This window comes from Nannospalax galili, unplaced genomic scaffold, assembly GCF_000622305.1.
Source record: "Nannospalax galili isolate Female #2095 unplaced genomic scaffold, S.galili_v1.0 scaffold7, whole genome shotgun sequence".
In the NCBI taxonomy this organism is placed as follows: Eukaryota; Metazoa; Chordata; class Mammalia; order Rodentia; family Spalacidae; genus Nannospalax; species Nannospalax galili.
In genome coordinates this window covers 805,001-829,117 of record NW_008359081.1, presented here as the reverse complement: position 1 = coordinate 829,117, position 24,117 = coordinate 805,001, and the positions used below count along the sequence as shown (strand labels likewise).

At 40.3% G+C, this 24,117-nt stretch overlaps 1 protein-coding gene across 6 annotated transcripts in view; it reads right to left on the bottom strand.

Moving 5' to 3' along the window:
• Window positions 1-10,424: 10,424 nt before the first annotated feature.
• Window positions 10,425-24,117, bottom strand: part of Zfx (zinc finger protein X-linked) — a 50,117-nt gene continuing 36,424 nt past the window's right edge. For 4 of the 6 annotated variants that reach the window (XM_029558432.1, XM_008822718.3, XM_029558431.1 and 1 more), the window contains 5 exons: window positions 18,219-18,368; window positions 17,883-18,026; window positions 17,375-17,524; window positions 16,717-16,857; window positions 14,429-15,930 (listed from right to left, as the gene is read on the bottom strand). In XM_029558432.1, the coding sequence (XP_029414292.1) occupies window positions 14,747-15,930; window positions 16,717-16,857; window positions 17,375-17,524; window positions 17,883-18,026; window positions 18,219-18,368 (1,769 nt within the window). In that variant the 3' untranslated portion in view covers window positions 14,429-14,746. Of the gene's footprint in view, window positions 15,931-16,716; window positions 16,858-17,374; window positions 17,525-17,882; window positions 18,027-18,218; window positions 18,369-24,117 lie in introns of all 6 variants that reach the window. The other 2 variants (XM_008822717.3, XM_029558434.1) reach the window with 2 other exon arrangements.

Genomic DNA, 24,117 nt, shown 5'->3' with positions numbered 1-24,117 from the left:
GAGAGAGAGAGAGAGAGAGAGAGAGAGAGAGAGAGAGAGAGAGGAAAGATGCTGAATCAGCTGTGTGTGTGTTGTACTTGCCCATATATATATATATATGTGTGTGTGTGTCTGTGTGTGTGTGTGTGTCTGTGTGTGTGTGTGTGTGTGTGTGTGTGTAGAGGCCAGAGGTAGTTGTCCGGTGTCTTCCTCTCTTCCTCTATAACTTATTTCTACCTGATTTTTTAAAAATTATTTACTTTTATTTTATGTGTATGAGTGTTTTGTCGGCATGTATATAAGTGCACCTGTGTGTGCAATGCCCATGGAGGTGGAAGAGGGTGTCGGATACCCTGAACTGGAGTTAAGGATGGTTGTTAGCTGCCATGTGGATGCTAACCCAAGTCTTCTGTAAGAAAACCCAGTGCTCTTAATGGCTAAATCATCTCTCCAGCCCCTCTACCTTGTTTTTAAACACAGGGTTGTGCACTGAACCTGTAGCTCACCAATTCAGCTAGACTGGCTAGTGAGTGAGTCCCTGGGATCCTCCTGTCTCCATGCCACCCCCCATGCTGGAGTTACAGACGCGAACTGATTGATGTGCCTGGCTTTTATGTGGGCTCTGGGAATCTGAACTCAGGTGTTCATGTTTGTGCAGCAAGCGGTTTACCCACTGAGCCATCTCCCCAGCCCTGCCTGACTTTTTTTTTTTTAATTAAGATCAGTTTCATGTAGCCCTGGCTGACCTTGAACTCCTGATCCTCTCAAGTGCTAGATTTGCAGGCTCCTGCCAGCATACCCAGCAAGAATCAACTTTAGAGACACTGCTGTCCTCCATAGCCACAGCTGCCAATCACAGTCGGCCCCACCATGTTCTTCAACATCACCCTCAAGGGCAAGCAGCCCTAGAGCCATGTCTCCTTCAAGCTGTTTGCAAAGTGCCAAAGATAGAAGAAAACTTTCATGCTCTGAGCACTTGAGCACTGGAGAGAAAAGATTTGGCTGTAAGGGTTTCTTCTTCCATGGAATTATTCCAGGAGTCACATGCCAGGGTGGTGATTTCATTCACCATAATGGTTGGTACTGGCCATAAGTCCATACAGAGAGAAATTTGATAGTAAAAATTTCATCCTGGGGCATACAGCTCTTGGCACCTTGTCCACAGAAAATGCTGGACCAAACACAAATGCTCCTCAATTTGTCATCTGCACTGCCAGGACTGAGTGGTTGGATGGCAAACGTGGTCTTCGGGAAGGTGAAAGTTGGCAGGAGCATCGTGGGAGCCATGGAGCACTTTGAGTCCAGGAACAGCATGAAGATCACCATGGCCGATGTGGATGACTCTAACAGATTTGACTGTGTGCCTCTTCACCACTATACCACTCCTTCTGCAGCTCAGGAGGGCGCCCTCTGCCCCATGTGCTCTTAATATCCCATAATCTTTATTCCCTTTCAAGTCTAGTTAGATTGCAGAGTTAAGTTTATGATTATGAAAAAAGTAAATAATAAAAAAGGTAATGCAGAATCATAGGCCCCATTCTAGACCCACTGCTATGGTTCAGGAAGTGTCCCCTGAGGTCCCCAATGTGGTGCTATTAGGAGGTTGTGAACCTTTAAGACTGGGGCTTAGTGGGGGGTCTGAAGGTCATTGAGTGCACACCCTTGAAGCAGATCATAGGACCTCAGTCTTTTCCTCTTTCTGTCTTTTGCTTCCTGATCATAAGGTGAGCAGTTTTGCTCCACTGTGGACTCCCACCATGCTGTGCTGCCTTGTCACAGGTCTAGAAACAATGGGATAAATTGATCATAGACTGGACTTCCAGATCTGCAATTTAAAATGAACCTACTTACTTTTTAAGTGTATTTAACAGCTATTTGTTACAGCAACAGAAAGATGACTAACATACCCATTGAATCAAACATCGTGAGCATTTTCACAACATCCCCCAGATGAGACATATACACACTAATATAAGAAAAGTCTTAACCTAGAGAAGATGGACAATTTCCAAGGGAAATCTAGATATTAAAATTTAAGAAGTTGGGCATGGTGGCACATCCTTTTAATCCCAGCACTTGAGAGGTAGAGGCAGTTGGATCTCGGTGACATCAAGACCAGCCTGGTCTACATAGCAAGTTCCAGGCCAGCTGAGGCTATAGGGAGAACCTGTCTCAAAAAGATAAAAAAAAAAAAAAAAACTAACAATCACCTGTAACCCCAGTTCCAGGGGATATGATGCTGACTTCTGGCCTCTATGGGCACTGAATGCATGTGGTCCACTTATAAACATGCAAGCAAAACACTCGTATACATAAAATTAAAAACTAATCAGATAATGTCTCTGGTATTTTCTTTTAAATGTGTATGAGTATTTCCCTGCATGTATGTAAATGTGTCACATGCATGAAATGCCCATAGAATCCAGATGAGGGGATCAGATGCCCTGGAACCTGAGTTATGGACAGTTGTTAGCCACTATGCAGGTGCTGAGGACTGAACCTGGGTCCTCTGTAAAAGTAACCAGTGCTGAGCTCTCTGTCCAGCCCAAAATAATCTTTTTTTAAAAATCCAAATAAAGAGGGCCTGAAGAGATGGGCTCAGCAGTTAAAAGCACTGGCTGCTGTTTCAGAGGACCCAGGTTTGATTCCCAGCACCCATATAGCTACTAACACCCGTCCTGAACTCCAGTTCCAGAGGAATTTGACACCTTTTTCTGACCTTCTCGGGCATTGCATGGCATGGGTGCACTTACAAACATTCAGGCAATAAACTCATATACACATAAAATAAAAATAATAAAAAATATATTTTTAAATCCAAATAAAGGGCTGGAGAGATGACTCAGTGGTTAAAACAACACAGTTCTTGCAAAGGACCAAGGTTCAGTTCCCAGCACCCACATGGCAACTAACAACCATCCAAAACTCCAGTTCTAGGGATCTGACGTCCTCTTCTGGCCTCTGTGGGCATTGCATGTATGAGTGGACTTACACTCAGGCAAGACACTCATTAAAAAATTCGAAAAATTTTTAATCCAAATAAAGTTAAAATGATAAAAGTATTGGAAGCCAGGTATAATGACAGACACCTATAATAGTCCAGCAATTAAAAAGTGAAGACAGACCGATCAGGAATTCAAGGTCATCCTCAGCTACATAGTGAGTTTGAGGCCAGTATGGACTATATAAGACTCTCTTTCAAAAAACAAAAAAAAACATTAATAATAATCAGAAGAAAACCTAGGCATATATTTGGAGAACTTTTGAGGGCAAAAAAGAATCTTTTTAAGTAGGACAAAAAAACTTAGAAATTATTTTTTCAAACATACTTGAACATGCAAATATTATATTTCATGTATAAATATTATAAATATAATAAGGTGAATCACACAATAAAAATGTGCAGCAAGGGGGGCTAAGAGAGGTGCTTAGCGGGTAAAGATGCTTGTCACCAAGCCTGATGACCTAAGTGTGGTCCCCAGGACCCACTTGGTGGAAAAAGGGAATCAACTCCTGGAAGTTGTCCTTGGACCTCTGCACACATACAAAATAGAGGAATAAATAAATGTCATTTAAAAAATTTTAATGTGCAACAAATGTATTAACCAACCTTGCAAAGGACACAAGAGATTCCAAATAGAAAATAGGATACAGGATTTGAACAGGCAGTTTATCAGAAAGAGAACACAAACGGCTATTCAAAATGTAAAAGTATTAAACTCCAGAGTCCTGTCAAAGCAAATGGAAACAGTGATAACACAGTTTGCTTATCTAATGCATGAGGCTGGCTGTAGCACTCTGTAAGACTAAAGGGAGCAGACCCTCCCATATCCTTCTAAGGGAGGATGAATTGCTCTAAGCCTGGAAACTTCATCCAACAAGTTTCTTCATTACCTACCCCACATAGCTCTATTCTAAGTGAAGAGCAACAATCAGGACAGCAAAAATCTCTGCATTCGTGAAATGTGTATTCTAGAAGATAATCTGTCACTGTCTAGTGGCATCTTTAAAACAGGACATTAACCATTCAGTTAGCGGTCACATCTTGGGAAGAACCACAAGTGTTCATGGATTGTATGTACAAGGATAGTTGCTCCATCATCCTTTTCTATTTTCTAATGTGTGTGCAAGTGTGTGCATGTAAAGCAGAGGGAAAATGTCAGGTGTCTTCCTCTGTCACACTCTACCTTATTTTTTCTTTCTTAAAAAATTTCATAATTGAATTTTTGTGTATTTCATACAGAAAATCACCTTATACCCCTTTCCCCTTTGGCACCCTCCCATAGCCCCCCACACTGGATTTCATACATTCTGTCATTTGTGTTAAGGCCTATCATATAAAGTTAGTGTCCCCAGATGTCCCTCAGTGCAAGTTCATCCACTGGGATCTAGTCAGCCTACCTAGAGTCCCTCCTTTAAGTTTTAAAAAATATTTTATTTAGGCCAGGCATGGTAGCACACACCTGTAGTCCCAGCCCTTGGGAGGCAGAGGCAGGCAGAGCTCTGTGAGTTTAAGGCCAACCTGGTCTACATAGTGAGTTCCAGGCCAGCTGGGGCTACAGGGAGACTCTGTTTCAAAAAAAAAAGACCCAAAAATATTTTATTGTTTTTATTTTATGTGTATGAGTGTATTGCCTACATGTACGTAAGTGCACCAGTGTTGTGAAAGATCAAAAGAGGGTGTTGGATTCCCCTGGAACTGGTTGCTAGCCACCGTGTGGGTTTTGGAACCTGGATCCTCTGCAAGAGCAGCCAGTGATTCTAACCATTGAGCTATCTCTCCAGCCCCTGTACCTTATTTTTTCAAGACAGGGTCTCTCACTGAACCTGAAGCACACCACTTTGGCTAGGTTAGTTGGCCAGTAAGCTCTCTTTATTTATTTATTTATTTATTTATTTATTTATTTATTATTTATTTATTTATTTATTTATTTATTTATTTATTTATTTTGGCCTTTTTGAGACAGGGTCTCCCTGTAGCCTCAGCTGGCCTGGAACTCACTATGTAGACCAGGATGGCCTTGAACTCACAGAGATCTGCCTGCCTCTGCCTCCCAAGTGCTGGCATCAAACGCGTGCATGCCACCTCGTCCGGTCTTACATCTGGTCTTTAAGTGGGTGCTGAGGACTTGAGCTCAACAAGTTGAACTCAACAGCAAATGCTGTTACCTACTGAGCCATCTCCCGAGCTCATGCCAGCAGTCTTGAAGTGGCAAAAAAAAAAAAAAATCCTAAAAACAAATGTTTATCAAAAGAGAACTGAGGCTGAGCATAGGGATACATGCCTTTAATCCCAGCACTTGGGAGGCAGAGGCAGGTGAATCTCTGTGAGTTCAAGGCTAGTCTGTTCTATGTAGTGAGTTCCAGGCCAGCCAGTGCTACATAATGAGACTCTGACTCATAAAAACGTTTGCTGGGGGGGTGGGGGGAGAGAAGCTGGTTGACCAATTATGGTAGATTCAATCTATGGAAAGTTATTCATCTATTAATGAGAATGAAATTGAGCTTGGCCAACCATCCTACAGGAATGGGCATGATGTTTTAACTTGTAATGACGCATAATCTCATTTTTATCAAAAAAAACTTGAAATTCCTCAAACTTCCTTGCACTTTCTTTTGGCTATCTTTGTACAGGTCTGTGCATGCATGGAAGCAAGGTCTACAGTCTGTTCACTCTGATTCCCTCAAGGAAACCAGCTTGCACGAGGTATGGGGGTAAAGTCATTAAGGTGGTGTTTTTTGTGTTTGGTTTTGGTTTTTTGAGAAGGGCGTCTTCCCTGTAGCTACAGCTAGCCTGGAACTCAATATGGAGACCATGCTGGCCTCTGTCTCACAGAGATCGGCCTGCCTCTGCCTCTGCCTCCTGCCTGCTGGGATCAAAGGCATGCAACAGCACGCTCAACTTTCATTGTTTTTAATCTTCATTTTGTATTATGTAATATTTGTTCTGGTAATTTTTTTATATTTTAAATTTTTATTTTTTACTTTAGGTGTATGAGTGTTTTGCCTACAGGTGTGTAAGTGTACCATGTAAGTAATGCCTGTAGAGGTCAAAAGGCAGTATTGGATCCCTTGGAACTGGCAACTGAACCTAGGTCCTCTAGAAGAGCAGCCAGTGCTCTTAACTGCTGAGCCATCCTTCACTCCCCTCCCAGTAACTTTTTTTAGAGGAGGTCTCATGCAAGTCAGGCTGGCCTCAAACTCCCTAAACTCCTGACCCTCCTGCCTCCACCTCCCCACTGCTTGGATATCAGGTGTGCCCCACCACATCCAAGTTTACATGCAGTCTGCAGTTGAAAATGCTAATAAAGTTAAGAGACACTTTTAAATTATTACTTATGTGTCTGATACATGTGTGTATGTGGCCCACGCTTGCCATGGCAAGCATTTGGAGGTCAGAGGACAACTTTTTGGAAGTTGGCTCTCCCCTTCCATCTTGAGGCAGGGTCCCTCGTGTGTGCTGTGCTGCATAGGCCAGGCTAGCTGGCCCAACCACCTAGCTCCACTTCCTATTTTTGCTGGAGGAGTGCTGGAATTACTGATGTGCACCATGGCATCCAGCCTTTTTTACATGGGTTCCAGGGATCAAACTCAAGTTATCAGGCTTGCATGGCAAGTGCTTTTACCCACTGAGCCATCTCCCTGGCCCAATAAATCATTTTTAAAGGCTAATCATGGGGCTCAGCAGTTAATAGCACATACTGCTCTTGCAGAGGACCTGAGTTCTATTCCCAGCACCCATTTCAGGTGGCTCACAACTGCCTATAACTCCAGTTTCAGGGGTATCCCACACCTCTAATCTCTGAGGGTACCTGCACTCACGTGCACATACCCATACACAGATGCACATACATACACACATAATTTAAAAAAAATAAAAATAGCGGGCATGGTGGCGCACACCTTTAATCCCAGCACTCGGGAGGTAGAGGCGGGTAGATCTCTATGAGTTCAAGGCCAGCCTGGTCTACATAGTGAGTTCTAGGCCAGCTGGTGGCTACAGGGAGACCCTGTCTCAAAAAGACCAAAAAATTTTAATAAATAAATAAATAAATAAAAATAAAGAATAATCATGCTCTAGATAATTAGGCTTAGGGGGCAAAGTTTTTTTTTTTCCTTTGTATCATTCTGTACTTTCCACATTCCACCCCCCCAAAAAAATGTGCATTCAATGTGTCTAAAGGCAATCAATAGATTTAGAAATAGACTTGATATTTGAAAACAAAAAACACTATCAACCAGACATGGTGGTTGGTGTACATCTATAATCTCAGCATTTGGGAGGCTGAGGCAACAGGATTGAGAGCTTGAGGCCTGCCTGAGTTACAGTGATTTCGAGGCCAGCTTGGGTTACATAGTGAGGCCACGAGGATATGGTTCAGTCGTAGAGTACTTGGTGACCAGGGACAAACTCAAGCCAGATGTGGTGTCCCATGCCTATAATCCCAGCACTTGGGAGGTAGAGGCAGGAGAACAAGGTGTTTAAATTCATCATACTCAGCTAGAGAGTTCAAGGCCAGCCTTGGGTACATGTGACTCTGAATCAAAAAAAAAGAAAAGACCATGAGTTTGAGGCCTCAAGTTTGATCCCCAGCACCTCAAAAAACAAACAAAATCATTGAACTTAGAATAGAATCAATGTTGTGGTTACAAATAAGATACTTATGTGGAATCTCTGGGTTCAATCCCCAATGCTACATAAAAGTGGGAGTGTGGTCAATGCCTATAATTTCAGCACTTAAGAGGTTGAGGCAGAGCTATAGTCACACCTCCTTCCCACTCTCACCAAGGAGTCGAGGGGAGAGTCAGTTACCCCTCCCACCCAATCAGTCGACCTTAGCTGCATGTGGGGGGAGGGGCAAAGGATATATAAGCTGAGAACACCAAGAGGCTCCTCTCTCACAATTTTGTGTGGCTGTCAGGAGGTCACAGGACCTGTATTTGTGTGTGGACTTCACGGTGCAGTCGTAAATGCAGGGTGCCCACTCTTTTGTAAATAAACCACTACCCTATGCAAATGTGGAGTGCCCACTCTTCTGTAAATAAACCACTACCCTATGCTCTGTTAAAAATCAAATTAAATTAAAAAAGAGGTTGAGGCAGGAGGATCAGAAGTTCATGGCCATCCTCAACTACATAATGAATGAGTTCTAGGCCAATCATGAGAGATGGGGAGAGAGGAGAGGGAGGTACTAGCCACATAGACCAGGCTGGCCTTGAATCCTCCTGCTTCAGTCTCTCAAGTGTCTGGACTATAGGTGTGTGCCACCATGCCCAGCTTATTTTTTTCCAATGTGTGTGGTGCTAGAGGTTCGAAGTCAAGACCTTGTCCATGTTAGCCCAAGGCTTTACTACTAGGCTATAATCCCAGCCTAAATTTGCTCTCTACAATTATTTTTCTGTTAGGAATGTGATACACACTCAGAAGGCAAAGGTGGCATGTTCTTTTTAAAAAATATTTATTCTTTTTATTTTATGCATGAGTGTTTTGCCTGCACCCATGTTGCACAATGCCCACAGAGACCAGAAGAGGGTGTCAAATCCCCTGGAACTGGAGTTACAAATGATTAGCCACCATGTGGGTGCTAGGATTTGTACAGCAGTGTTCTTAACGTCTGAATAATCTCTCCAGCCCCATGTTCTTAAATTTGAAGCCAATCTTGGGCCAGAGAGATGGCTTAGCTGGTAAAGGTGCTTGCTGCTAAGCCTATGACATGAATTTGAGCCACAGGACTCACATGGTGGAAGAGAACAGACTCCCGAGTTGTCCTCTGACGTCCACACTGGCATTGTTGCAAACATGCCCACACACAGACACATACACACACACACACACACACACACACACACACACACACACACACAAATGCAGTCCAATTAGATCTAAGATAAAACTTAGGCTATGTATTATAATGGTAAGGCCTGCTCTCAGAAACACAATGTTGCTTGAGACAAATAGGAACTAAACCCTCTGTGTCACACCCCCTCGCCAGGAAGCAGTAGAAATCAAGAGAAAAAGTGGACACCAAGTATATAAGGCTGAAGGGGAAAACCTTGCACTGGTGTGTGCTAATGCCAGAGGGCAACCTAAAATCGACCCAAAAGAGTAGTATAAGGGAACCTTTTCTCCATCGTTCCATGTCCCAGGAGAGTGGCTAGAGCATGATGCTTCTCTGGCAGGAGACCAGCCAGTCTTTGTGGATGATGGAGTGGAAGGCGGGCTCCAAGCCTTCAAATGATTGGCTATATCAGCCATGGCCTCCACTGGACAGACTGAAGTAGCCACACTTCGGCTTCTGAGTCTCACAATTCAGTATTACCAAACTAAGAAAGCCAACTTGTGGGGTCTTATGTATATTCCCAACATGATGAGAACTCAAGAGGGGAGTGCATATGTGACTACAAACTTCAAAACGTCCACAGATAATTTTGGAATGCCTGTGCTTATTTCCACGAATCTCAGGCAAAAGAGGGTCTGCATTTTTCACAAAAAGTTTTAAGATTTTACATTTGTGTGTCTGTGATTCTGTGCACGTGGGAGTGCAGAAGCTCACAGAGGCCAAGAAGGCGTCAGATTACAGGCAGCTGTGAACTGCCCCATGTGGGTGCTGGAAACCGAACTCTTGTCCTCTGGAAGAGCAGTGTGGCTCTTAACCACTAAAGCCATCTCTCCATCTCTTCTGGATTCTGCCTTTCAAGTCAAACACAGGCATGAAGCTGTCAGAAAATGGCTTCTCCCCAAAGCAAAGTAATTCACACAGGTCTGCTTCAGGGCTATGTAATCTTAGCCACAATGTTCAGCTGTTTCTGTGATAATTCACATAGATATATGCCATCTAGAATTCATATACAGGTTTCTGGTAGCAAGGTACCCCACTGCCCTTACAGTAACAGCAGGTCACTAGTGGCAAATCCTTTGTGTTCCCCAATACCAGCATGACAAGTAACATGGGAAGTAACTGAATAGCAAAAAAACAAGGAAAACAATCCTTGATTCTGACCTCAAACTTGATCGAATATTTCTATCAAAGGTCAGAAAATGATTTTAAAATCCAAGTAGGGCTAGGGAGATGGCTCAGTCAGTAAACTGCTTGCTGAGCAAGCAAGAGGAGTTTGATCCCCAGAATGCAAGTAAAAGTCAAGCAGGTGTATGTATGCCTGTGATCTTAGCACTGGGGAGGTAGAGTGAGGAGGATCCCTGGAGCTTGCTGGCCAGCCAGTCTAGTCAAAAACGCAAATAAATAGAGATGCAGTACATTAAGCATCAGTGGCTTCCTTGGTGTTAAGTGCTGAACTGAAGGAGTCACAATACTTGGCCTTCTAACAAGATGAGAATTTATTCTGTGATCCAAGTCTCATTTCAGTGTGTATGTGTGTGCTTGAGCACATGTGTGCACAAGTGTACATGTATGCCTTGTCTATAGCCAACACTCCACTAGGGTAACTTAAAACAAAATAGGAATTTATTTACAATAGCAAAGATGTCAAAAATAACAGGAACAATATATAACAAATCCAAGAATTATTTTATGAAAAAGTCAAACAATATATACATGAAACAAAAAAACAAAATCCATAGGGCAAACTTAATTTTGACCATCTCTAAAAACCTGTAGAATGCAGCCGAATGTCTTTTTAATATGAATTACTTTAGTAATTCCGAGTCAATTAAACACACACATACAATTTTCAGTCCTTTTGTTTTACTTGCCAAATCTTCCTCTGACCTCTATTCACCTTTGAGGAACGCAATGTTGGGAGGCTATATAAAGATTAGGAGGTACAAGCTATTTAGATACGCACTGAAGGATATACTTACTGACAGGCTCAAACTTTTATAAAAAGGATAAACCAAAAGTTCAAACTTTCTAGATTCTATTTGACTCTCACTATGCCATTTCTGGTTGCTTTTGTGTGTGATTTTCTTGTCTACTACACAAAAAGTTACACCAAGTAATCTTTTAGTGTCTCAAGTGCTCTATGAGAGTTTTCTCTCAACAGAATCACCTGGGGGCATGCCATCTCCCAATTCTCAGGGCCTGGAGGAGTGCTGAGAATCTGCATCATTAACAAAGTCCCAGGAGATTACCAGGCTACAGGCCTTACTTTGAAAACCATTGCTCTGAAAGACTGACTCTTAAGATTTTGACTGATCAAGCTTTTCCTTAAACAAATCTAAGATTCTGCAGAAAGGAAATAAAGAAAACTAATGCCAAAATCCCCATTAACAATAGGGCGGCATGTCTTCTCTGAATTGGAGGGCTCACAAAGTTTTTCAGCATGTTAGACGGTTTTGTCAGATGATTTACGGCACTGACAGTGATGCCCACCACATTCTCTTGGATATTTATAATCTCACCTATTAGGCCAACACTTGCTCCTACACTGCAGAATCTCATTTTTAAAATCAAAAGTGCTGCAAATCTCTCTTTTTAATCCTGACGACCTTTACCCAACTTGCAATTTTCACTGTAACAACGACCATCCTCCAGTATATCAGGGTCTACTAACTACAGCTCTCCAAACTGGGCACAAACAAGTAACTCAAAGGTAGGGCTTCTGCAAAGGAAGTAAGTGACAGTCTCCATGGACTAAATGTGTTATGAATTGATAATGAAATGAATTTTAAGTGCTCTCAAAACCCACTTTATGCATGGGTAATTTATCTTGGGAATTGGAGATGCTAATAAAACAAATCCTTTCCAAAGATAAAAGAAAAGGAATTTCAAGGACATGCTCATCAAAGGACTCACCAATCACCTCTTAAGCTTCTTATAATGTTACTTGCAAATTCACAGGACTGAAATACTATCAGTATTTGCATCCAAGTCACAAAATTCAAAGCAATCAAGCATTTTGCATTCCACTGCTGCATAAAAGGAATTAAGAAATAGGAGGATGAAAATAATCCACTGCTTTTGATGTTTATTAGGTTTACAAAAACTGTACATTTTTTTCTTAAGAAAAAGCATTAACTTAGTACTGGTATCAAATAGACTAAACATTCGTTAACAGGAAAATATTCTGATTTTTATTTTTGCACGTTATTCTCAAGTACACAATTACAATAATGTCACACATCCCTATATGATTTCCTTTTTATGTATTTTACTTTTTTTACAAAGTATACAGAGGGAGGGACATACAATATTTAATAGGATATTTCTACAGAACAATAACTTATATTATGTCCTTGTAAAAATCTGTACCTCTTTAAAACATTTAACTGAAACATCCATTTTTTTTAGCTTTGCTAATCAAAATTGTTTTAAGAATTAAAACTAGGTTGTAACTAATGTCAGTACATAACAGTCACTACAACTTCATTTTCTCTTTATACAGACACACACATTTTATATTCACTTGACCAAACCCTTAAACACCTTTTAAAGGCTTCAATATTGTGCTTTAAAAAGAAAAGAACTGTGTATGGTTCCAGATTATGAAAAAAGAGAAATATAAAGTGTGTAAAGTGTTGTGTTCTTTATCTTTCAGTTTATTTAAAAAAATAGTCAAGATTCAATAGTCCAATCGTTTACATTTTCTGTACTGATTGTAGGATTTTTAAATTTTATAAATTTCAAGTTTAAGTGTTTTGCATTATTTCCGGGGAAAATAATAAAGGTTTAAAAAGTTCTCACAAAAAAACAGACAGAGCTTTCAAGAATAGCAGGGTAATAAATCAAATCATAGTTATGATGGTTTTTAAAGCACATTGAGGAGGCTACAAGGACAAAAGAATTCCCTATCAGACAGGTCTAGGGAATCCACACCTTGCTTTTGACTGGCATTTAGGATGGAGTTCATACCAGCCTAAAGTTCTTGATTTAGAACTAGACTAAATCAACCTAGCACTTCAGAGGTTTGCCAAACACCAAATATTAAGATATTTAAACCCCAAAAATATAACTCTTGAATACAAATATTGATGGCAAAGAGAAAGATGAAAGGTAAAAACCTAACGGCACAAAAGGGATGGAGCACCATAATGAGGTGGCAAGGCAGCGATCGAGTGGGAAGAAAACTTCTGTATCTCCCAGGATGTGCCAGATCCGTGTGCCAAGAGACAATTCCAGGGACTCCAAAAACCGTTTTTTCCAAGAGTCATCTTAAAACACAATCCTAATTATGCAATTTCTTTTTTACAAACTTATCACTGATCAGATCTATATGCTACAAATTGCCAACTCTCAAAAAAAAAACAAAAAAAAAAAACTGAACAACTTGGTGAAGTTCCAAAGAAGACCCGAGCCTTTCCTTATGCACTTCGAACACACCTTTATCCTCTAATCCAAGACAACTTGAGTGTCAAGTTTTCAAAGTTTCTGTGAACTGTCTAAAAATAACAGACCGGGCTGAATTTGAAGTCTAAGTCATAATTAGCACTCGTTCTCTGGTCCATGGTGCCATCACTTTGTTTCTGCCCCCCTTGCTTGGTCAGACAAAAGTTCTCTCTCAGGCTTCTCAGAGAGAACTGGAGGGATTCGCCTATGAATACCCATTCACTTTTCAGAAAAATATAAAGGCATGGAATTGAAACTGTATGAAAACATTGTATCTATAAACATCTTAACTTCTATTTTTTCAATTACTTTTCAATTACCAAAGATATTTAAAAGAAAATACCTTTACTCTTTAAAAATACTAGTGTCCTTATTTTCCTTCTAATTCTTCACCTGAGTAGTCTCTCTGAAGAGCAAGACTTACAAAATGCTCTCTTTGCATCCCTGGATCTTTCACCTTACTGTAAATTTAATACTTTTCATTATAGATTTTAAACAATTACTACTGGGGTTTGTGTGTATAAGTATGTAAAATAAGCAATACACACAGATACATGTTACATATATATGTGTATATATATTTATATATAATTCAGGGTACATTTACATATATAAAGTTGCAAAAAGATCCTATGAGCCACAAGATCCCCCTAAGAGACTCCAAAATGCAGTCCTCAGTTAGGTTTCATTTGTAGCATACAACCATTCCAAGAAAAAAAAGCAGCACAGACAGAATAATCAAAATATAATAGGATCAAGCAAAAAATCCCAACAAGGTTTTCTGAAAGTCTGCTACACTGAAAAAAGATGTATATTCTAAAGAAAACCAAAAGAAGTATATTTTGTCTGCTAAAGAGAAAGAGAGAAATAGAGAGAGAAAGAGAGAGAAAACAAACACAAACCCAGCCACTGTTCTTTACTCAGTGGAACCAGGGACACGAAAGCTCCAATGGAAACTCTCGCTGTCATACGATCTAAAGATATTAAGCAAGACGAGTGAATGATTTCCATGTTATGATCACTAGACCTCACTGTAAAATTCTCCCATTCACATTAGATGTCTCTGACGATTTTGTTGTGAGAAATTTGTGAGAAAAAAGTAAGTCAACATGAACACTTTCAGAGTTACCAATGTAAAGTTACCTTAAGTTAAATGGTCTTAGAAGAGTACCATTAAGGTAAGCAAGGTAAATATTTAAATAAATATAAAACTTCTAAGATAGAAAACCAGTATAGAATCAGGGATTACTTTTATTAAAAGCAACTACCTTGTTGCTGCTTTTCCCCATTTATTAAACAAACTGAATAGAATTCAGAACACACTATTGAACAAAATGTAAAAAAAAAGTCAACTAGAAGCAATAATCCTATTTGTACACAGCATAAATCAATATACAGTATTGTATGTGAACAAGACTGATTGGCTTTTAAATGAATTTTCTGTCTCAAGGCCAGTTTCTCTACAAATATCTGTAAGAGGATTGTTAGGGCAGGCCAACTTCTTTATGATGTCGCATTATGTGCTGGTTCTTTTCCGAGGGTCTTCGGAACCCCTTCTTGCAGTACTCACAGCGGTGAGGATAGTCTTTTGTGTGAATCGAAATAACGTGCCGCTTAAAGCCTGAGGCATCTGTAGTGCTATATTCACAGTACTCACACTGATACACCTTCCGGCCACTGTGTGTCTTCATATGCTTTTTAAGCTCACTCTGTTGTCGAAATCCCTTCCTACATCTCTTACACCTAAACGGAAGGTCCTTTGTGTGAACCGAGAGGATATGGCGACTTAGGACAAAGGGATCTGCGATCTTAAAGTCACAATGTCTACACTGGTGCATTTTTTTACCCTTGTGGGCAGCCACATGTTTCTTGAGTTCTGATGGCCTATGAAAGCCTTTATCGCACATGTCACACTTATGAGGATAGTCCTTCGTGTGAACTGAAATTATGTGTCGCTTCAAATCACTTGAGTTCGAGCTCTTGTGGTCGCAATGTAAACACTGGTGTGTTTTGCTTTCCTGATGGATAAGAGCATGTTGCTGCACCTCTTTGGTATCTGAGAAAGTCAGAAGACAAATGTCACACTTGAATGGCATTTCTTTACTATGCTTAGTCTTTACATGTGTTTTCAAGTTAGACGAGTCAGCAGACCTGTATTCGCAGTACTGGCATTCATACGGCTTCTCCCCGGTATGGATTCGCATGTGCTTTTTGAGCTCTGATGGATGACGGAAACCTTTACCACACTCTACACAAATGTGAGGGAAGTTCTTGCTGTGGACTGCCAAAAGGTGGCGATTCAATAACCCTTGTTCAGCTGTTTCATATTCACAGAATTTACACTTGTGCATTTTGTTGGCTCCTTTTTCCTTATGCACCATTTTGTGAGTAAACAAAGCCCCAGCATGAGAGAAATGCTTCCCACACTCATCGCATTCAATGGCTTTCTCTGCCTTGCTGGTCAGCTTGTGGCTCTCTAGGTGATTGTGTAAACTTATCTTCTTGTTGGTAGTGTAATCACAGTCAGTACAGCGGTACTTCTTCTTGGCAAGGTGCTCAGGGTGGTTTTTCATGTGTCTTTTCAAGAAACCTCTTGATTTAAACTTCTTCCCACAAATCATGCAAGGGTAGACAGTCAGGGGATGTCCATCAGGGCCAATAATTATTGCTAAGAAAGGAAAAAGAGAAGAGCTTAAGAGTTCAAAACATGCTGCTTTGGTTTCTTCAAAAGTTCACATGTTCTGAACATGACTGATCAGGGTCCTAATTTAGGCTCTATGCTCTACAACATTCATTTCATCATTCTCAATGTAAGAGATACTGCAACCTGGTCATAAGGACATGGTCCATACCAACCTCTTCCATTTGAACAAAATTAATAAATGAATACATAACTTCTATCAAAAAGTGACTGAAGACACATCGATTTAGAAATCTGTGAGGAAATACTAGTAAAAATAAAGTTTTATAATTGAAATTCTAGCTTTACTCAAAATGCCCATTCATTAGTATTAGTTTACAGTAAGGCTTAAATATGCTCATACAATTTTTCATATGGAAATTAGTGTATGATAGGGTGTGCCATACAAACTGAAGCACTTATTTGTGAATTATGCCTATTTTATGCTGATATAATCAGATTCTTTAAATATATTAATTTTTTTCAAATTAATGCTTGCAACATGGTTGAGGGATTCCTTTTCCACTTTCACATAACTATTCAAGCTTTAATTTTTTTTCAATATTGTCTGATCCATTTCCTATTTGTTTTTATCCAAGAAAATCATTCATGAATATCACTGAATTCTGAAAATTATATTTTCAAATTCAATACACACAAAAGCTACATGTGTTCTAGCCACTAAAACGTCATCACAATACCCCTGTGGATACACACTAGCGCTTCCTGAGAGCTTGCAGAGCACGCTGCGCCATGGAACTCGCGCGCCCTCACCTGTTTGGTACTGCCTGGAATCAGGTCTTCTCCTTTTCTTTGGTTTTTGTTTAGCCAGTCTGCCGAGGCCAGCAGACTCATCTATGTGCAAGAGGGCACTTGCAGTGCCATTCCGGTTTTCAATTCCATCAGAATTATTACCTAACAATATAATATGCATTAAAAAACAAAATTATACAGTATTATAAATGATAAAGAATTAGGAATTCTTTATTAACTACAACAAATGAAAAGCCATGATACTCATGAATGACAGAAGTACCCCATTCTAGGTAATAGGGTTCTATGAGCACATTCATTATAGTAAGACCATTGGAAAGGCCTTAGCTTCCAAAGCTGGAAACACGTCAGCATTTTCCCCATGGGTTCCCTTGTTGTTTCCCAAAACTGCAAAGTCCCGGGCCAGACAGAATTAAAATGAGAAGTTTCAGCCTGAAAGCCCATATAGTTCCTGGAGCACTTCCGTCTACAGAATATGCACATGAAGGAAATTCCCATTAAAAGGACAAAAGGTATACTTCATAACCTGCCTCTACTCTTGTTTAAATAAAATAATCCTTATAGGGTACTATTATTTCAGATTTCTGAAACCCAAGACCACAGAAGAAACTGTTTTTCAATTGTGAATTCCTGTCCAAAGAGCTGCTCTGTGACTCACCGTAGGCGGCTGCCCATGCAATCGGCATGAACGTCTTCATCTCATTGTCATCCATTTGCTGTTCATGCACAGCGGCAGCGGCTGCAGCTGCAGCATCCTCCTCCCCTACGATCACTTCCATATAAACTTCATCAGCGATTTCGGCAACATCTAAGTAGAAAATTATATCAACTTTTCAGACTAGGTTTACAGACATCACAGGAAAGATACTTTTATTTGAACTCAGTTCAACAAATGGAAAAAAGTCCAACCACAGCATACCTAAAACAGAGCTTTCATATAGTAAGCACTCAATAGATATTTGCTGAACAAGTCATTCATTTCTTGGTCTTCATCATCATTTAGTTTTAGACAACAAATATTCTAAGCATGAGTCACTAATGTCACCCTCATAATAATCTCTAAAATGTTACTTCTTCATTCAAATACTGACTACTTATTTTTTTAAAAAAGGAAAGAGAAAACATTATAGAAACATCCATTTTTCTCCCACAAAAAGGCCACCTACTTAAATGTTCATCTTCTTGCTGAGAGTCATTGACAGTCATATAAACCATCTTTTCCCTGGGAACACGAATACTGTTGTTCTGATCCAGCAGTTCAACTCCATGGTCATTCTCAGGCTCACTCTCCACAATGTCTACAGTTCCACCTATCAGGGACAACAACAGTCTCAGAATTTATTTTAAAATTTCATTTCCACTTCTTCTTTTTACAGAGTTTTCTGATATTACATTAAAAGTTACCTTCAGAAAAGACTTCAAATTTTTCAATCTAAACAACCCCAAAACATCAGGCTGACACATTAGATCAAGATGCCTAACATGCTAAGGATTCCTCTCACCTAAGTCATCTTCTCCAGGGTCAGCTTTAAAGATGTACACCTTGATGACTTCAGGACAAGTGCCATCCACTTTACAAGGATCAATTTCTGACTCTGCATCCATGGTCATTCCAGATGAACCGTCATGTTCTATTTTGCCAGCATCATCCACTAAATAAGTGGGAAAATACATCACAAATAATAACAGAAAACAAATAGGTTACTGTTTTAAAAGTCCTTTTGATAAACATTCTCTTTAACCTGATTCACATAAAATTGCATGATTTTACCTAGAGAAGTAGAAGATCCAATAAATACATTTTTTCCCTTGTCTTTTTTGAAACAGGGTCTCCTTTTAGCCCCAGCCAGCCTGGAACTTGCTATGTAGACCAGGCTGGCCTCAATCTCACAGAGATCTGCCTGCCTCTGCCTCCCAAGTGCTGGGATTAAAGGCATGTGCAACCATGCCCAGCTCCAGTAAGTACATTTCTAAAGACATCTAAAATTAAGATCAGGTATTAAAGCAAAAAAAATACTGCATACAGAGAAACACCTGATAGCCTAGAAAGTATTAAAAGAATATATTTAGCCTCTGCTAAACCACAGGGGAAAAGCCCTCATACATTAAAGATAATCTTTTAATATTTAAGGTGAAGCCCTCTAAATAATGTCCTAATAGTAAAATGCAAAAACAGTCTTCAGGGGCCGGGGAGATTGCTCGGCGGTTAAGAGCACTGGCTGCTCTTGCAGAGGACCCAGGTTTGATTCCCAGCACCCACATGGCAGCTAACAAATGTCTGTAACTCCAGTTTTGTTAGGAAACCCTGCTATTAGGGTTGTAGTTCTCCATGTCCAGATAGTCCTAAGGGGCTTGGTGCCAAATGGAAGGACTCCCCTTTTCAGCAGGGGGCCTCCTGCTCTCTTCCTGGCTTACCTGGAAAGTGCCACCAAGCACGGATGCCTGACCTTATTTGGAACATGACCTTTGGCATAGTTACCTGGAGTAAAAACTACCCCCAGGTTTTTTCTATATGATAATCAGGCATTGCCTGATAGTCGGACAATAGGAGCCCACTGCCACATGTAAATAAAGCATACTATGAGCACCTATCAGCTGAGGCTTTGGCTACTGCCTCCACACTGTAATTTCTCTAGTTCTCCCACTGAATAAATGGAGCTGTTTCACTGAGTCTGGAGCTGTATCACTGCATCTAGAGCTGTTTCTGTTTCACTGCGCCATGGAACCAGCCTCTCCGGAAGGGCTTTCTTCCGTCAGTGCTCACTGGCTGTCCTGACTCCGTTTGCTGCTTCTGCTCCCCCTTGCCCTCGTGGACCGGTGGCCAACGACCCGCGAAGAGAGGGAGAGACCCCCGCACAGTTTCAAGGGAGTCCAACACCCCTTCTGACCTCTATGGGCATTGCAAGATACAGGTGCACTTACAAACATGCAGGCAATACACTCATACACATAAAAAATAAAAGTAAATAAATATGTAAAAAATAGTCTTTATATAAATATTTATATGAACTACTTCATGGTTACCATTCTTGAATATAATTTGTTCTGATCTATTTTCATCAGAATAATACACTTAAAAATTAAGAAAGCATGATTGCCAGAAAGGTATACCTCAATGAGATAGCAATGGAAATTCTAATTCAACTGCTTACAAAAGTTACAACACATACACACATATAATCTTATATACACGCAACACATACTTTAAGACAGTAAGTCAAGGTCCTTGATGGCAAATGCCACAATATGTAAATTCGAACAAATTGCGATATGCTCACTGTCCTCCTTAATGCTTGTGTTACATTAAAGGAGAAACATGAGGGGAAGGGAAAAGAGAAGGAAAGAAAAGAAAAAGGGCAGAAGTAGAAAATTAGCATATTTAGCAAACATTATATTTTTTATAGTTTAATAAAAGTTGCCAAAGAAATAGGTGTTATGTATATAAGATTTAGAAAATAAAAGAAAAACCTTGTCAAAACACACTCTGGATTTGAAAAAAAGACCAAAAATGTAACTGCCATTTAATGAAATCTTACACTATACTATACATCACTTATGGGCCTCTCCAGCAACACAAAGTATGGCAAAGGTTAATGAAAACTCAGCACCTAGGACAAGTTGTCAAAAAAGTTAGATTCATCAATGTTAAATCTACTAAAGAAACATGGAAGGAATGTTTCCTCTGCTCTAAGCCCAGGTGGCCTACGTGGCCCCGCCACCAAGCAGCACCGAGCAAGACCAAGGCCTACAAGGGAAGCCTCAATGCCCAACAAACTTTCATTTCCCCTTTTTCCTTTCAGTTCTCTTCTTGGATGTTCTCCTGCTGGATAAATTTGTTTTCCTTCTGGCTAAAGCTTTATGTTTTCTTCAATTTGGCAAACGGTAAATTGCAACTTCATATTACTAGACTTTGGGTTAGGCATTGGGAGATAACAATATGAAATGGATTCCAAAAGCTTACAGTCCAATGGGAAAGCAGTCAAGTGGACATAATTATTCCTAATGTAGTAACAATACAGCTATCATTTATTAAGTGACTAAGTACTACTTCATATTTACAACCCTGTGAAGAACGCAGTACTGTATTATTGACATTTTACATTAGAGCAAATAGAAGTCTCAAGAGGTTAACTATTTGGAGGGAGGCACACATAGATTCAAACTGCAAAAGTCCCAATCTGAGTTTGCTAACTTCTGGTCTCTAGAGAATGAGATGCATATTGACAAAGACACCTGCGTTATCTGAAAAATCAGTTAAGTGGTATAACTACCTAAAGATGTGTTTTTCAATGGAAATGAGATGCATGTATTCATAACTCTGAAGGCAGAGTTAGCATTGTAATAGAGGCTAAGTGGTGGTGGTTTTGACCACTGTGACATTTTAAATTCAGAGTCATCTCTTATACAGCTTACAAAAGCATTATTAAACCAAGATAGAACTCAGATTGTAACACCTTCAAAAATGACACTTCTGCAAAGTCCTGCCATGCTCTCCATTAGGTCTAAAAACACATTTATCTAAGCAAAATCCCTATCTAGAACAGAAAGATGATCCAGTATTCAAAACCAACATCAAAAAGCAAAACTATAGTCAACAAGATGGCTCAGCAGGTAAAGATGCTTGCCATCAAGCCTGATAATCTGAGTTCAATCTACAGAACCACCATGGAAAAGGAAAGACAAGACTCCATAGCAAGTTGTCCTCTGACCTCCACACGTGCTGTGGCACACATGCTCCCAAATGAGAGAGAGAGAGAGAGAGAGAGAGAGAGAGAAAGGAGAGTGAGAACAATTTTTTTAAAGCTAAGAATTTGTCAACTTGGCTTCTGACTTACTGAGAACTGGCAAACAGCATCTGAAAACTTTTCTGTCATTTACAAAAATAATAATTATAAATTTTAAACATTCAAATGTAAGGTCGGGCGTGGTGGCGCATGCCTTTAATCCCAGTACTCTGGAGGCAGAGGCAGGCGGATCTCTGTGAGTTCAAGGCCAGCCTGGTCTACATAGTGAGTTCCAGGACAGCTGGGGCTACAGGGAGACCCTGTCTCAAAAAGACCAAAAAAAAAAAAAAGAAAACATTCAAATGTAAAGTACCATGAATTCCTACTGAAAGCGGGTGTTTTGGTATTTGTTTGGCTAGTGCTGGGGAACTGAACCCAGGGCTTTGTGCATGCTAGGCACATGGTCTACTACTGAACTATACATTCTCGACCCATTCTGGTCAACTTCTGATCTGAGGACTTCATTAAATAGCGAATTATATTTTACTAAACACTCAAGTATCAATCAAACATGTCACTTAAAAATGTACTTGTTCGGGGCTGGAGAGATGGCTCAGCAGTTAAGAACACTGGTTGTTCTCGCAGAAGACCCAGGTTCGAATCCCAGCACCCACATGGCAGCTAACAACTGTCCGTAACTCCAGTCCCAGGGGATCCGACAGCCTCTTCTGACCTTGGGCATTGCACAACATGGGTGCACTCACCTACATGCAGGCAATACACGCATACACATAAAATAAAAATAGAAAAAATTTTTAAAAAGACAAATATGAGTCAATAAATAACATTTTACAGGCATATGCCTGCAATCCCAGCACTCAAGAGGAAGAGGCAAGAGGATTTCTTTAAGCTCAAAGCCAGCCTGGGCTGTGAGACCCTGTCTCAAAAACAACTAAAACATACATGTATATGTATACATATTTATTTGCTAGCCAATTATTTTACTTTTCCTCACACAATTTAAAGTAACTGAAAATGAAATCCTCTTATAGAGAAAGAGAAAATGCTTGTTTATTCACATTACAAAATATTAAAGCTGAACTCTCTAATATAATCTTTAATAAATTGATACAAAACATGAAAGAAAATTAGAATCAGAAATGACTGGTCAATGTCTACTGTACACTATCAATGTACACTAATACCTGCTGTAGAAACAAAGAAAGTATTCTCAGGCTGAGAGAAAGAGAAAGGCACCTCATTCAGGTAAAGGACAAAACGGGTACAGAGACAAGAAATGGCATGAAAGGACTGTGGGTAAAGCATGTCATACGGCACAGTGGGAAATGTGGCCAATTGCTAAGCTGAAGTCAGGTCACAGAGGGTCTCCTGCATCTGGAAAAGAGGCTCTGACCTGATCCTAGAAAGCTTGGGGTTTTGATCAGAGGTTTGGGAGTATCTGCTGCAGGTGATGGGAGTTGTATACCATCCTACTGGTTTTGAAAAAGTGAATACATCCAAAAGAGTACAGGTATTTGCCACCAAACCTGATGACCTGAATTTAATCCCTGGGCCTCACATGGTTCAAGGACAGAACTGACCCCAAAAGTTGTCCTTATATACTGTGGTACATGCACATATGTGGGCATACTCACACAGGTGACTATAATAAACATGCTCCAACACACCCAGGAGTGAATGGCTAATTCCTTTAAGATCACAAGGTTTTAGGGGCTGGAGAGATGGCTCAGCAGTTAAGATCACTGGCTGCTCTTGCAAAGGACCTAGGTTTAGTTCCCAGTATCCACGTGGCAGCTAACAACCTTCTGTAACTCCAGTTCCAGCGGGCCTCATGCCCTCTTCTGACCTCCATGAGCACTGCATGCACAGGTGCACTTACATAAGGTAAAACATGTTGCGCGTGGTAGTGCACACGTTTAGTCCCAGCACTTGGGAGGCAGACGGGGCAGGCAGATCTCTGTGAGTTCCAGGACAGTTGTAGCTACAGGGAGACCTTGTCTCAAAAAGACCAAAAAAAAGGGGGGGGGGCAAAAAACACTCCATACACATGAAATAAAAACACAATTTTTAATTAGAAGAAAAAAAATCATGAGGATTGAAATATTCTTATACCAAGCTAACTGAACTATGGTCATTTTCAAATTTCAAACTGAGGGGTAGCATCAGAAGGATGAAGATCTCACTGAAAGACAGAAGAGTCCAGAATATATGGGGCTCATCATGCTTTGAACAGTCTGATATTGATGAAGCTGGCCTACACTTTTAGCAAAGTTTGTCAAGCTGATCCTAAACCAGACATTAATGACACATACTTGTAATCTCAGCACTCAGGAAGCTGAGCCAGGGCTGCAAGATTGAAGTCAGCCTGGGCTACAAAATGAAACTGTATCTTAAAAAAAAAAAAAAAAAAAACAAAAAACCCAGGGGCCGGAGAGAGAGATGGACCAGTGGTCAATAACACTAGCTGCCCCTCTTCCTGAGTATCCAGGTTGGGTTCCTAACACCCACACTGGGCAGCTCACAACTGTTATATAACTTCAGCTTCAGGGGATCTGACTCCTTCTGGCCTCCACAGGCACAAATGTCACACAGAGGTCACACACATCACACCCACATACACACACAAATACTAAAATCTTTTTTTAAAAAGGAAAAA